This window comes from Labrus mixtus, chromosome 21, assembly GCF_963584025.1.
Source record: "Labrus mixtus chromosome 21, fLabMix1.1, whole genome shotgun sequence".
In the NCBI taxonomy this organism is placed as follows: Eukaryota; Metazoa; Chordata; class Actinopteri; order Labriformes; family Labridae; genus Labrus; species Labrus mixtus.
The window spans coordinates 23834021-23848379 of record NC_083632.1 but is presented as its reverse complement, the minus strand read 5'-3'; the positions used below and the strand labels follow the sequence as shown (position 1 = coordinate 23848379).

The 14359-nt window shown below is 39.5% G+C and overlaps 1 protein-coding gene across 1 annotated transcript; it reads right to left on the bottom strand.

Moving 5' to 3' along the window:
- Positions 1-1686: 1686 nt before the first annotated feature.
- Positions 1687-13978, bottom strand: LOC132955746 (putative protein MSS51 homolog, mitochondrial). Its single transcript, XM_061028744.1, has 7 exons — positions 13828-13978; positions 10741-10906; positions 10423-10572; positions 8236-8360; positions 7388-7951; positions 3059-3152; positions 1687-2442 (listed from the first exon to the last, which is right to left on the bottom strand). Exons 2-7 carry the CDS (start codon positions 10896-10898, stop codon positions 2244-2246), a joined length of 1290 nt encoding a protein of 429 aa, XP_060884727.1. The 5' UTR covers positions 10899-10906; positions 13828-13978; the 3' UTR covers positions 1687-2243.
- Positions 13979-14359: the final 381 nt, after the last annotated feature.

The window sequence follows — 14359 nt, the reverse complement described above, 5'->3', positions numbered from 1 at the left end:
AATGGCAGACTTTACCCTTTCATAATTAAGAGAGTCATCAATTTTCATATGCACATAAACATCTCTAGCCTTGCCAGTAAGGAGTGGTATTAAGTGAAAAACCAATCAGCTCTCTGCCACCGGCATGCTACAGCAATATGTTCAAATGTGACTAGGAAGTGTTCAAAGTCGTCATTATCAGACAATTTATCCAACCTGGGCTCATAGTGTGAGTGAAAAGGACCTGCAGAGGCCTTAGCTTGGGCAGAAGGATAGTGCATGGTAGTCATGGAAACTGAGGATGAGGTACTGGAGTTGTTCTGGCCTGAACTTCTAAGTGCAGAAGCTGAAACTGATGTTGAAGTGCTTTAAGGCTCTGTTCTTGCCTTGAAGTTAGCTCATGATGCTTAGCCTCCCGGGCCTCTTGCTGACCCATGTGGGTCTGGAGAGTGGACATCAGGTCTGACAGAGTTGGCTCCTTACCTTCACATCTCAGTGCTTCCTACCACCCCAGAAGCTCCATTGTCTTCATCTTCATTGCTGGCTTTCCTTTCCTGGGTATTCACTTTCCCGCCATGATGCGTTTGTCCTCTTTTCGGGGGGAACAGGGTAGAAAACAAAAAAATCCAAAAGTTGAAGAGAAAAAAAAATCCTTTGTCTTTCACTGAATGATCCCACCACTGCCACCAATTGTTAGAGACCAAGCAGTAAGTCACAAGAGACAGGAGTAAGTTTAAAGAAAAGGTGGGTTTTTATTTTACCAAAAAATAGAAAACCGAGTTTACAAACCAAATTATAAGAAATAGGCCTATAAAAAAGGTCAACTTAATATAACTTTAAATCAACAAGAAGAAAACTAAGGTATGAACTCAAAAAACAGACCTAACACAATGAGATAACAGGGGAACTTATATAGGGGTTATATTAAATCAACTTAAGCGTGTAAGCTGTTTGTATTGTTGACTGCTAAATAAACATGTGCTGGTGAACAACTAATGAGGTGAATGATATTACCCCTGTGTGGCTCTGGCCATTACAGGGACATAGTTGATCAAATTAAGGTATCCATTTCTTTCCATTTCCAAGTTCAGTTAACTTAACATTTTAAGGCAGCCCGGACACTAACTTTTTTTTAAGTTATAACAACTAGTTATTTTTTTACAGTGCATATGTAGACTCCCTATTTCCAAACAGCCCCATTTAGGTTGGTTTCATTTTGTTAGAGACCCAGATGCACAAAATAGTCTCTTCTCTAAAATGAGGTCTGTTCCAGAGCACATGGTGACATCACTGTAATGAGACTGAATCAAAAGATTGAGTTATTTGTCCTTAAATTTGCTAATATGAATGTTGTGGGAAATCAAGTTTTGTTTTTGACTGCTGGTATTTATTGAGGAAAAAAATTCACACAAATCATAATTTTATATGCATTGAGATGATTTTGTGATGGTTATTTTTAAAAGCAAAATTCTCTGATTCGTTTCGTCCATATCTACAATATATTAATAATAATTTATAACACCAATGAAATAGAGGTATATAATAAATGTAGCCTTTTTTTGTTGAGAGACAGGGGATTGTCTATGTTAAGAGCACTATAGTAATTCTCCATTAGGCACATATAGGAACTAGTCTACAGTAATCATTTATAACATAATTCTGTGGTAGTCATAAGTCCTTGCACAAAAAATAGGGAGGATCACAAAACAAAGAGAAAAGCTGAATTTTAGTCAAATTCAGACACTGTGGCATTAACATGGCATCACGTGTAACATCACATGCATTTGATCTGATCCTGCATTTAATATGAGACTAGGGAATAATTCTAGCCGCTGAACAATTAGCAGAAAATCGTCAAATGATGACAAAACCAATTTTGGTCTCATTATGTATGTACACCCATGAACCTTAATATCAAAAAAGCATTTTACCCCAGGGCACTGACAGAGTACAAAGCTTTGTTCTCTGCCCTCAGGTACCATCAGGCTAAATAATGAGTTTTGATTGATTTCTGTATTAAATCTTGTTAATTGAAAGCTCAAGAATTCATCTGAATATGTTTAATATGAGTTGAAGGGATTTTTTTAACTGTGAAAAACTCAATGCTCCAAAAAAGAGAGTTAGCTTCAACGTCCTTATCAGCCAGTCAAGTCTCTAAAAAGGCTACAGAAAATCCCCAGAGGGCCTCAGGAGATCCAAAAATCATGGTTTGAAAATACTGCTTTATGTGAGAGCACAGGTTTAATTGCCATCATGTTTGCGTCTTAAAAGTCAGGCAAAGGCTCATCTTGAGGCAGCAGTCCTTGGAAACGGATGTAATAAGAGCTGCAGTAGACAGGGGTTTTGTTGGGGCTGGCCTGGACCTGCTCTGGTTTCTGTGAGGTGAATGGATTAGGTCCACTGTCCTTGATGTCCATCTCCAACTCCAGCAGGATCTGGAGTGAGTGCTGGAGCTCCATCTCCCTGTGAAGACAAAAAGAAAGAGCCCAGGAATCAATTAATAAAGTCTGTTAAGTTTGATTGTTTTCAGACTTAGGGGAGACCAAACAACTGTTCACAGACTTATTTTTAACATCCACCCACAAGATAACAGTTTACACTTTGCTTCATCATCAAGTTACAGTCCACAGGGGGAGTTTGTTGTGAGTGTCTGCAGCAGAAGAAATAATTTAGTTCCTCAACTTGGCCTTTGTTACAACAGGAAAGTGATATTTGCCACCAGAGGGATGGAGTGTGAGAGGAGCCGTGTGATCTGTGAGCAGCGATAACTGCATTGAGACTGAGGACTGTGATGATGAGGTCAGAAAGGTGAGGAGTGGGGAGACCAAACATCATTTGTGGATGCAAAACAATTATGCTATTCAAGGGGCATAGGTTTGAAACATTTGAGAAGGAAGAGGAGGTACGGTAAATTTTCTTTTTGAAAGAGCTCTGGATGGCAGATGGTAAAGTTGAGATAACATAATGAGTCCCTCTGGCACAGAGAAGTTAAAATATTTACTGTTTCTCAAAAGGACAGAAATGTTATTATCACACTGTAAAATGTGAAAGAGGTTGATGTTTCAGTTCGGTGATTTACCAGTACAAAGTGAAGAAGGAAGGGATGTTGTAATCTCTGAGTAGTAGTAAGGTGGGCAGCCAACCTTCTCCAAGACCCTGGTTAGCATGGAACCCTAAAAAAACAACGAAAAGCATATATGTTATATAACATATATTTCATTATTTAAACCTCTAGAAAATATCTCTCCATCAACTCCTAATGACTCTAGACAAGTGTCCAGTCATGCTAGCAGCTAGAATCGAATTAGTGCATGTATGGGCCTTGAGTGAATTTTTAATATCAGCGTGCCAACATACTCATAGTATATTTATCATGTTTAATATGCATGCAATATAATGAACAATTACTATGAGGATAAAAGGTTTGCAGATATTTAATCTATAATTCTTACAGTGTCTGAGACAACGATAGATCACAACAGTTTGTCAATTCATCAAAGGAAGTGTAAAGATGTCTGCTATACAGAAATTCTGAGTCTTCAATTGAGAATAAGCCCCTCTTGCAACATAAAGTCTTATTGAGCTTTCTGTCTCTGCAAGTCTCTGCAGTGATTGACAGAGGAGAACATCACGTCTTCATTGATTGGAGAATCCAACAGATTACACTAGATCAATTCAAGTTCTACTCTTAGGAGCCAGCTTTCCTCTGGTCCTGTATCTGATATTGTCAATCTGACTACAAACTGGCTAAAACATCTCAAACATACATACAGAGAAACAATACAGTAGTTTCACTGGCTCTATGCTGGGTTGCTTCATAATCCTGCAGCATATTAACGGACAGATGTCACTTTGACCCGACTGTCAGCGTGGCATGGTGAACAGCTTGACCTTCAACCAGGCAACTGAGGTTCGAGCCATGGAGGCAGCAAATACAATAAATCTGTCCAGCTTAAGTGTCCTTGAATGAGAAAAAGCATTTCCCTGCACTGCACAACAATGTATCACATTAGAAGTTCCTCCAGGAAAACAATGTTTCCAGAGATTACATTCTAACCAGCATCAAGGAAAAGTTAATTTGTTAAACCTTCAGCTGTTGTGGGAGGGGTTGTGTACTGTTTGCACGCTTGTTTGGGGGTTTCATAGCATGCCACAGAGACGTGTATAGGCCTGTGATACTGACACACAGATGGTATCAGGTTATACACTGCTGCCACATCGTCCTGCTGCAGAAAGAAGGGATTTTGTTCTGAATAATGCATGTGGTGAAACCAACCATCCCTGAGGTTACACTTCTCATCATGATAAAACATTTAACAGCATTTAGGCGAGTAGACCTTCAGGAGATAACGTGACAAAGGGACATTGTAGTCTGGCTTGTAACCACTGCCATCATTGCCTGGCTCCAGAGCAAACTTTAGCCATATGGTGGATAAAGATGGTGTTAATGGTGATGGACTTCCTTTGTACCTGGTGTGAAAACTTATGATTTAGAATGATGGGAATACAGTATGATGCATGAATAACAAAAAGCTGTCTGGTCATGTGTGTGTATGGGCTGCCTGTTTACAGCGGTCTATCTTTGTATGGATAACATTATTTAGCCCATATCCATTTCCCCTGTGACAGCTGACAGGTGACATTGTCCTCCATCTCTTATTCTCTGAGGTCCATTTAACATATTCACACAGCAGCCAATTTCCTGTAGCATCCAGGATGGGAAGCACTAATGTTCACCTTGTCTCTCACTTGACCATCAATGGAAATGTTTGATGTGATGTAATGTACTGTTGCTAATGAAGGCTACAGAGTTAACTGTTCTAGGGTCCCAGCTCTATCTGTGGATTACAATAGACTCTGTATGAGTCCCCTGTTTAGAGGAAGAAATAAATCGTTAAAAAATTCCAATTCATATTTGTGTTAGATTTAAGTAGGAAGCTGCGTTACAAACAGGTCATGTATAGTGAGCTGTTTGTAATGGTGGAGGAACCTCATTAAGGTGAGATAAGTCCTGCTCAACCTGTTCCATTATGTCTTTACACTGCTGTGTTAAATACTTGATTCTGATAGGCCAATTACGCATAGCTGTCTGCTATCACTGCTTGTGATAGTAGAGTAAATATGAACAAACCATTACTAAGGGAAAAAAAAAGTTGCTAGGCATGCAGCTCTAATCCCAGAATCTGGAGAACTAACTGTAATCATGTCAATCCACGGAAAGAAGTCTGATACTTTTGAAGTGGCTCTGTTTACTGAGAAAACAGAAAAGAGAGGATAACAATGGAGGAAAGACTAAGAGGTTAGAAGATGTAAAAACTGTGAGCTATGTCAGAGAAGTCTACGGAGCTGAAGATGCCTCACAAAGAAAAAACCTAACGGAACATGCTATGGGAGCGGTGTGTAAAGAAGACTGGTGAATGGGAGAGAAAATGTCAACAACAAGAATCATGTGCTGTGCTGATTCATGAGGAAGCCTTCAGGGTTAGCAGGACCTCGACCCGAGGTAGATGGGTCTTGCTCACCCTAAAGGGATACACATTATCCCTTAATAAGCTAGCTAAAGGTGTTAAGCTAATGGCTTTAATAGCAGGCTAACAGTCATAAACTAGCTTACCTTACCATTTAATAAATTAGCTAAGAAGAAGTTGAATGCTAATGTTAGCTGTTGTCCAAGTACAAGCTAACCGTTATCTTTTTTTAAAACCTTAACATATGGCTTTAGGTTAAAGAACATATAACAACACAGAATTATAAGGAATTTTCAAATTGATAACTTTTAACCATACACACTGGAACACAGTATTGTGACAAATCATCATTTGAGCAGACAGAAATGGCCTTTCATCCTAAATTTATTTTATTATTATTGCTTTTTAGCAGACTTTTCATCTCTCAATCACTTTCTCTCTGTGACTTTCACGCAACTTCCTGTATTATTCTTTGTCATGCTTCCTGCTCCCCAACCACTTAAACAGTGTCATAATGCAGGGCCAGCTTTGTGGCATGAAACGCAGCCAGCCATTCAGGCATTCAGGCAGTTTACTTGCAGGATGACAGATTCCTGTATATTTAACTCCAATAGAACCTACAGTGACAACTGAGCTGGGGTTATGGTCTGGGGGGACCGGGGTCTTTACTGTTGCTTTGCAGGTTAAAGGGTCAAAGAAGTGATTCATTGCGAGAGCTTAGGAGGGTATAGGGTTACAACATTATAAGGTGGCTGTCAGTGAGAGTTGACATAGAAAAGACAGAGGATGTCAACGTGTTATTTGTCATAATTTTTTCAGTTGCTGTAAGAATATTATTCAGAAGTAGGCACATTTATTGAATCAATAATTCAGAATAAATTATTTTAAAAGAAAATGAGTCAGAGAGATTGAATTTGCATACGAATGGGGCTCACAATGTTTGTCAGAGTGAAACTGGGGAAACTAAGTCTCCAGGCCAGCTTACTGACATTATGCTGAGTCCAGCCATTACAAGCCAACCTGTTTCCCAGCTGCTCCCATTAATCACTCAAGTCCCCAATAAAACCCTGGCGCTAATGAATAGGCCAGATCTTAGAGTTATACATCTCCTACTACTCGTTGTGTTCTCTGAAAGGGCTAATTGTAAAATGAGAATAAAAGGGAGACAAGTCTCTGCTTCTCCAAGACAGCTGACCACTTAAGCTCAGCAGTTTATATGTTTAGCTGCAGCAATCATTCTGTCCTTTACTGGGTGATTTAAGAGCGTTTAGAGGGGAAAGTCGACTTTGTACGGTGGCCCAAAATGGCTGCGCTTGCTATTTTATTTTAATGAGGTTATCTCGAGACTTTACAATTTAACCAAATACAATTCCTCTTGATTCATGAGTTAATTCATTAAGTCTTAACAAGAAAACAAAAGACTGATTTCACAAGATAAAAAGGTTATTATAAACTTTTATATCTTGAGTTCAATAGATTATTTTCAAGAAATGGTTTATGGTTTATTTCACAACACATAATAACAGCTTTCAAATTGACTGCGGTGAAGGTTGCTAGAATTCAGAACTGAAAAATTATTGGAGTCTTTTATTTTTGGACTGGATAGAGTCAAAAATCTGGGAGACAGACATTGGGGAATGACATGTCAGAAAGGAGCCACAGGTCGGATTTGTTATTTGTGTCTTTTAATGTCTAATGATGTATTTTTGTATTTGTATGTGTGGCTGCTCGTTGTTTGTGTAGAACTCTGTCAATTGTGCTGCTGCCTCTCTTGGCCAGAAAAGAGTTTCTTTCCTGGTTAAATCAAGGTTGAATAAAATTCAAACGTGGGCGTCACATGGGGTACTATAACCACTAGGCTACCGACACCCCCAAAGATTGGAGTCCGTTGGTTTGGTCAGAAATTGGTACAATTTGTTTGGTAGGATGTATGTACATACCAGGATGAAATCCAACCACCAAATCTGGCTTGGCAGCTTTCTCTTTATCCAGAACATCCTCCCAGTATTGGTGGTACAGACCCTTGTAGGCACTGATGTAGACCCTCTGCCTGGGACCAAACGCTGTAAGAGGAGGCCTCATGACGGGGCCGTCCACAACCTCTGGTCCCACCATCACGATCTCGATACCCTGGTGTCCAGGGAACATTTTGTTCAGCTCATCATAGTCAGTGAGTCTTGCTCCCATGGTCTCATTGTGGGATGCCCCTGCTATGTGAATAGTGAGCGGTTTAGCATGCGGGTTAAGGCTAAATTGTTGCATAGCCATCCCAACTGTGAGAACTCGAGAGAGGAACTCGCTCTGAATCCGCCATAAAGATTCTTTGAGGTCTGAGTTATCCGGCCTGGGCCTGCTGATGTTCTTCCAAAGGGTGATCATGTTGGCACCAGACAGGATGGTATCCAGATGAGATGTGAGATCCACCTGCATGGGAAGCCAGTCGTCCCAGTTCCTCACCTCAGCAGTTGACTTGGACCAGTTCTCAGTTGGGAATGGGAGGTCTCCTGCATGGGGGATAGAATATCCATCTGATTTATAGGGACACAACCTTTTTGTTTTTTTCTGAAACATATCCATGGTGTTGAAAAGCAATTAGAGATACAAAGGCTGAGGAACACCTGTCACTGCCCTATGACTTTCTTTGTGTCTTTGTTTTTCAAGCTACAGTAATCATTTATGAAGCTCTCCCTTTAAATATGCCATCTCATTAATGAGATCTCTTAGTTGTGTGTGTGTTCAAATAGCTAACACATTTTAATTTCAGCTGCACCACCTTATAATTACTCACCTGTGAACATCAGCCACTCCACTAGTCTGTCAATGGCTACTAGACGCAACGTCTTGCAGACCTTTTTATGCTGAGGCCAGTCCTTTTTCTGACAGTCCTTCGTACAGTAGTACACATTCAAGCATCTGTGAGGAAATTGGAGTATACAGAAATACAGAATAACAAACAGAGAGAAACAGAATGTAAGACAAAAAGGACAAATAAGGTGTGACTGTTAGTTTGTTAATCTCTCCTATGGTCCAGCTGAAATTAACTATTACAGAAATTTCTGTCCGACCTTGTAAAAGTTGACGACCAAAACAGTTGATGAATTAAATAAAATGGGGTCATCCTCTCATCTAACCATTCATTTAGTGCAATCATCATTTTAAAGTCATTCAGTCAGAGTGAAATACAGTGCTGGCAAAAATGTGCAAAAATTCAAGAAAATGTTTTTCAATGTAAAATGGTAAAGAATTTGTGTATTTCATGATCTACCGTAATATCATTTAAAGATTCAGAGAGTCTGAAAAAATCCTTGTACACAAGGGACAAGGCCAACAACCAACTGTGGCTGGGACCTTCGGACCGTAAGATGGTCCTGCATTAAAAACAGACACAATACTGTGGACATCATCACATGGGCTCAGGATTCTGTGAACACAGTCAAATGTTACTCGTATATAAAATAGTTCCAGAAATGTTGCTGTGATTTGCTGCTGGTATCAAATTCAAAATGGGCATGTCATTTTCTGTCAATAACAGCTATCTGAGTTTCAACATTTGATATGTCGTCCTTTTTAGTTAAATATTGAGGTTCAAATTATTTGAAAATCACTGTATTATGTTTTTATCTACATTTGTGGAATTGGGGTTCGTATATACAGCTCATCTTTATATTTGACCTTCTCCTTCAGTTGCAAACTCATGACAATGAGGACGAAGTCTGTCTTGTTTTAGATTACATTTGGCAACAGTGCTGGAATTTATGAGTGATTATCTGACCTCTCTGTGTGCGCGTGGTCTTTAGCGTTGTTGACAAGCCATGAAGTGTTGAGGTAAAGTGGATTAGAGGTTTGACAGCCAGTTGGTGCCATGGGAGACTATAAGTCCAGAATTAAATAAAAATCATTTATCATTCGACATGTTGTCCAAAAGAGGCTTCTACTCAGACAAAGTAGACACAAACTCAGACACCAAACAAAGGCAGAAAACACACGTGCCTTTAGAAGGTATATTATAAATCAAAGATGCTTTTACTTCACAAGTAATTAAAAAGTCTACTGAATCAGAACAAGAATGAAAGTGGTATTTTAAAGTCACAACACAACATTGTTGGACCGTATGTGGTCTTTCTCAGATGTCAAAGGTCATGAGGGTTTTTCCTTGTCAACAACTTTGTGTCTGCTTACTGTTCTGAGAGGCACTGGCAACTGAGTGTGTGTCTGTGTGTGTCTGTGTGTGTCTGTGTGTCTGTGTGTGTCTGTGTGTCTGTGTGTGTCTGTGTGTATGTGTGTGTCTGTGTGTGTCTGTGTGTGTCTGTGTGTGTCTGTGTGTCTGTGTGTGTCTGTGTGTGTCTGTGTGTGTCTGTGTGTCTGTGTGTGTATGTGTGTGTCTGTGTGTGGCTGTGTGTGTCTGTGTGTGTATGTGTGTGTCTGTGTGTGTCTGTGTGTGTCTGTGTGAGACAGCGAGAGAGAGAAATAAAGTTTATTGTGTGTGACTTAGAGAAAGAAAAGCAGACAGCGAGGAGAAAAATGAGACACAGAAACGATGAGGCACTAGAGAATATGCAGCAGACTGTAAACTCCACTTCTTCTCCTGTTTGACATAATAAAACTGCATTAAGCTGCTTTTAATACGCTGCAGAGTACCGTAGAAATCACAGTCAGGGGACTTTGCTATATTTGCCATTGGCCAATGTCCACCTCTGTAGAGCTCTCCTAAAAGTCTGCCACTGATACAACAGCACCTGGTACTGCTCCACACATGACTGTACAACAATGCCAAAGCAGCATCCTGACCGGGTGATAATCATGCTAACCAGAGAGCGGTGTAGGTTTCAGTTGCCTAAAATATTCTGGTAGTCACCGTTGATTAATGTAAATCTGAGTTAATCCAAGGATGTTGCCAATCATTCATCATAGAGAACCTACTTAACCAAGCTCATGGGTTGTTTCTGCAGGCAGTCTATTGTGGCTTTGCACTCACTTCACACAACGCTTCAGCGTCTGTCCCTCAGTGAGATGCTCCGGGAGTTTGTTGCAGCTGGTGCAGAACTTGAAGGTCTCCTCCATCTTTTCAAACAACTCCTTGTAGTTGCGGAATGAGACTCCTTTAGCCTTACCCTCAAGGGCAGCCCTATCAAGAAATAAACACTTTATAGGAATTGAATGAATAGTAGGTTGTGGAAGGAATTGACAAATCAAGCTTCAAGAGGCCCCTATTTAAGCATCAACAAAAGCATTCTGAACATTTATTGCCATATGAACTTAATTTGTGTGCACACATTTTATAACGTGTTTTTACCTGTACTCTCTGTAGTCCTTCATGTTGAGCTTGTTCAGAATCACCTGTGAGAGCCCGGGCACATCAGTGTCCAGTGAGTGAAAGCCAGACAGGACAGAAAAGACGCTGTCAGTCCTTGGAGTGTAGGCTTGTGGGACCGCTGGGATTTGGGACGCCATGTTGTGGCCTTTAATTTCCCCTTGAAAGGAATAATAAATGTTAAACACTTAAGTAATGTTAGACTGTTTCCATTTTGATGCTCTGCTCCGTACTACTGTACCATTTCAAAATCTTTTTTTTTTTTTTTTTTAAAGAATAGAGCTTTAATAACAATAACGTTTCTGTAATGACAGGAGGGTAGGCCTATATCCCTCTTCAAAATAATTATTATATAACCATAACCATGTGTCACTCATGCTCATATAACAGACGTTTGTAAATAGATTAAGGAGCTTTTTTTATTTAATTTAATTTAATTTATTTTTATTATAATAACACCCAATAGACAAACAAAAACACAAGAGGTACACTTCACCCCTCCATAAAGCCAGGAACAGAGGAAAAACAAACAAAAGAAACAAAACAAAACAAAAACGAACAAAAAAATAAATTATAAAGCAAAAAATAAATTAAGGAGCTAATAATTAGCCGGCTGTGTAGGCTACTACTCTGCTCAGCTGAACGAATGGTAAGTTTAGGGGAATCACTTATCCCTCTATAACGCCTGCAGCTAAGGAGAAAGCAGTGTAGTGGTGCTTTTACACTATAGTGTTGATTTAACTCCACATTCTTTTGTTGATAATATGTGTTTTTTAGCAGAGAGCCGGTGAGGTGATCATTAATAAATGTTAGCGCGCTAGCGGTTATTTCGCGACATGACCTAAACAGTGTTTCCTTACAAATACTAATTCATGCCCAGACTTCAGTATCCTCCAATTCCAAGTTAAGAATAAAAACACATTATCATCATCATTTTAAAGAGCTTTTGGTTAATGGCCTACTAGTCCTGTATGATTGTGATATGTTGGCTAGCATTGTTTAATGTCCTGGCTTCGTACACTGAAGGAATCCTAACCTAACAAATAAGATGGGCAACTCGAAACAGGCTAATCTTAGCTAATGTAGCGTAAATGCTTTTTAAGTAGGCTAAACTGCATGAATTGTATTTGAACCTGTTTTAATTATCCTTACTTTAAATTTTTTAAATATTAATCCTTAAATGTGGAAGTGGGGAACACCAGACGTTTTGCTGGATTTGACTGGATTAACCTTTATTTTTAGGCTAACTTCAAGCTGTGTAGAGAAACAAACTCAGCTAAGTGCAGCCTAGCTTGTTGTCTCTCCTCACGTCATGAGCTAGGCTACTGTTAGCTAATGTTAATGTAGCTTTTTAATAAAACTGCATGAATTTAGTTTTTGACTTGGTATAATTATCATTTATATACATTCTGAAAATATTCAATCTTAAATGTGTGATTTGGAAACACAATTGATGGCTAAATTATTTCCTTCTCGCTTACTTCACATCTTTTCTCGCTAACATAATGTGATAGTTTCCCTGAAATCAACTCTCTTTTAATTGAATTTCTTATTTCTATAGGAAATACTTTTAGATTACTTTGTAACACAAATGCAATGTTTTAAAAGTTTATGTTGTAATTTTCAAAGCAAACTATAAAACGATACAGCTGGGATAGTTTTCAAGATTTGTAAAGGACTTTTTTAGAAGTATTTTAACGAAGTAGTGTTTTGTTGTCCGACAAGCCTTTAAAGTCATGGACCTGCATGTGTTTTTGTTGTCTCATCACGACCTATAGAAAAACAACCCCATCAATACGGCACCCTTTGACATTTTAGATATCCACTGGTTTACAAGTCTGTATGTGTTGTGTTTTACTGACAGATACAAAGCAGACACACACCACATTAACACACATCACGTCAGACTGACAGATGACTTCAGACTGATGAGAAGAAGCAGGACTTGAAATGCGGTGGAAGGACACACAGCCCTAAGCCTCACTGAGCTATCTGTACTATGCACCCTAACGACCAAGAAAAGCATGACTGCACTGACACAACAAAGATTTAAACTGCTATGAGAAGACTCCAGATAGGGTTGAAATGCAGCCCTTGATAAGGGATCACTGCTGCCAGAAGCTATTTCAGAACCAATGGTAACGCTTTATAGTTAGACTCAAATATACAAGGTGAGCTTCTTGACAACTTTAAGGATATGATGCCATAGTGAAGCAGAATGTTAAGATTCTTTCCTATCCTAAACCGTGTCTATGTCAAGACAGATACAATTTCCTGCAGACTAAAACCCAAGATTTATCTTTTTGCTGTAAATTACATCTCACACACACACACTCATGATAAGGAGTGTCATCTAAATCTCAGTCGAGCTTTAAGAGTTGCATCATCATACCTCTTCTCTGGAAGGAAAAAAATCCTCCCACCACGTTACCCCTTGCATGTCCCATGATTTATTTAAGGAAAAATAAGAGGGGCAGGGAAATGTGATCATCTGAGGGGGGAGCACACACCCCTCGCTGTAGCTCACATGTCAACTTAAGTCTTTCTTTAGATTTCATTGGAAGCTCACATCAAATGGTTTTAGAGTTCTACATTTAAGTGAACTCTTATTAAATGTGATTTAAAATATCGATCTGTCTTTAAAGAACAGTAGAAATAATAGAACAAGGCCTTGAAAACTCCACACAGCCCCAAAACAAAGCAAAAGCTTCACTTAATCCCATTGAAACACTCCCTTTTTTCACACTCTTTTCCACTTTTAGCAACTCTGTATCTTTTCAATTTCATATAGTGTTGCTCGGAAATGATTCAACCTTATCATAACTGCCGAGTAAAATTGAAAGGCCTATATCTAATTAGTTCCTTGGTATCTGCAGAGAAGCAGGGGTTGAGAATTAACAGATTTCCCAGGAGAGGGCAGGTTTTTGACACTGTTAAGTTTCTAGCATGCTGAGTCCTTCTGCTGGCATTATCACATTTTCACCCTGCCTTGCCATGCACTAAGAAGAAAAAAAAGACTAGAAGTATGTCACAACTCCGAGACATGGAGGGACATTTTAGCAGCCATACCTTCGGTTCCAGACGAGCAAAAAGCCTTCGAGGTGATTCTCAATGTCCTTGTTTCAGGATAAGGAGAAGGTGATTGACAGCTTCTGATGCAGGATTCGTCCTCGGTGTCTCTGCTGAGGTTAGAGCCAAAGTAGTGAGGAGACTGGCCTGGCCCCAGGGCTGGGGGAGATAGTATGAGGAGTATGAGGTTGGGGGGGGGGATTGCTTTATGGAAGATGGATGGGTCAGTGGACTTGGAGTGGGCTTGCCTGGCAGGGAGAAGATATAGGATGACAGTACATTTTTAGAAAATGAAGGGTGGGGTGGGGAGTAACAGTAACCATATGGTATCAGGGAAATACATTCTGCAAAACCACACTCAGGAAGAGGACACTGTGATGTAGTGATGTAGAGAGACACTTTACAGTGCCCAGGAAACGAGGTGCAGAGAGGACCTGAAGATCAGAACATCAAAAAGTGTCACTCTGGAATCACTAAAAGTGAAGTAAACGAGTAAATGAAAAACACTTTAGAAATGTGACTACTTTATACT

Excerpts from the sequence above, each read along its gene's own strand:
- LOC132955746 (XM_061028744.1), bottom strand. The coding sequence starts at position 10,898 with ATGGCGTCCCAAATCCCAGCGGTCCCACAAGCCTACACTCCAAGGACT. Across the intron at positions 7,952-8,235 it reads GGAGTGGCTGATGTTCACAG|GAGACCTCCCATTCCCAACT; the intron begins GTGAGTAATTAT and ends TCCCCCATGCAG. Across the intron at positions 2,443-3,058 it reads TCCTTCTTCACTTTGTACTG|GGAGATGGAGCTCCAGCACT; the intron begins GTAAATCACCGA and ends TTGTCTTCACAG.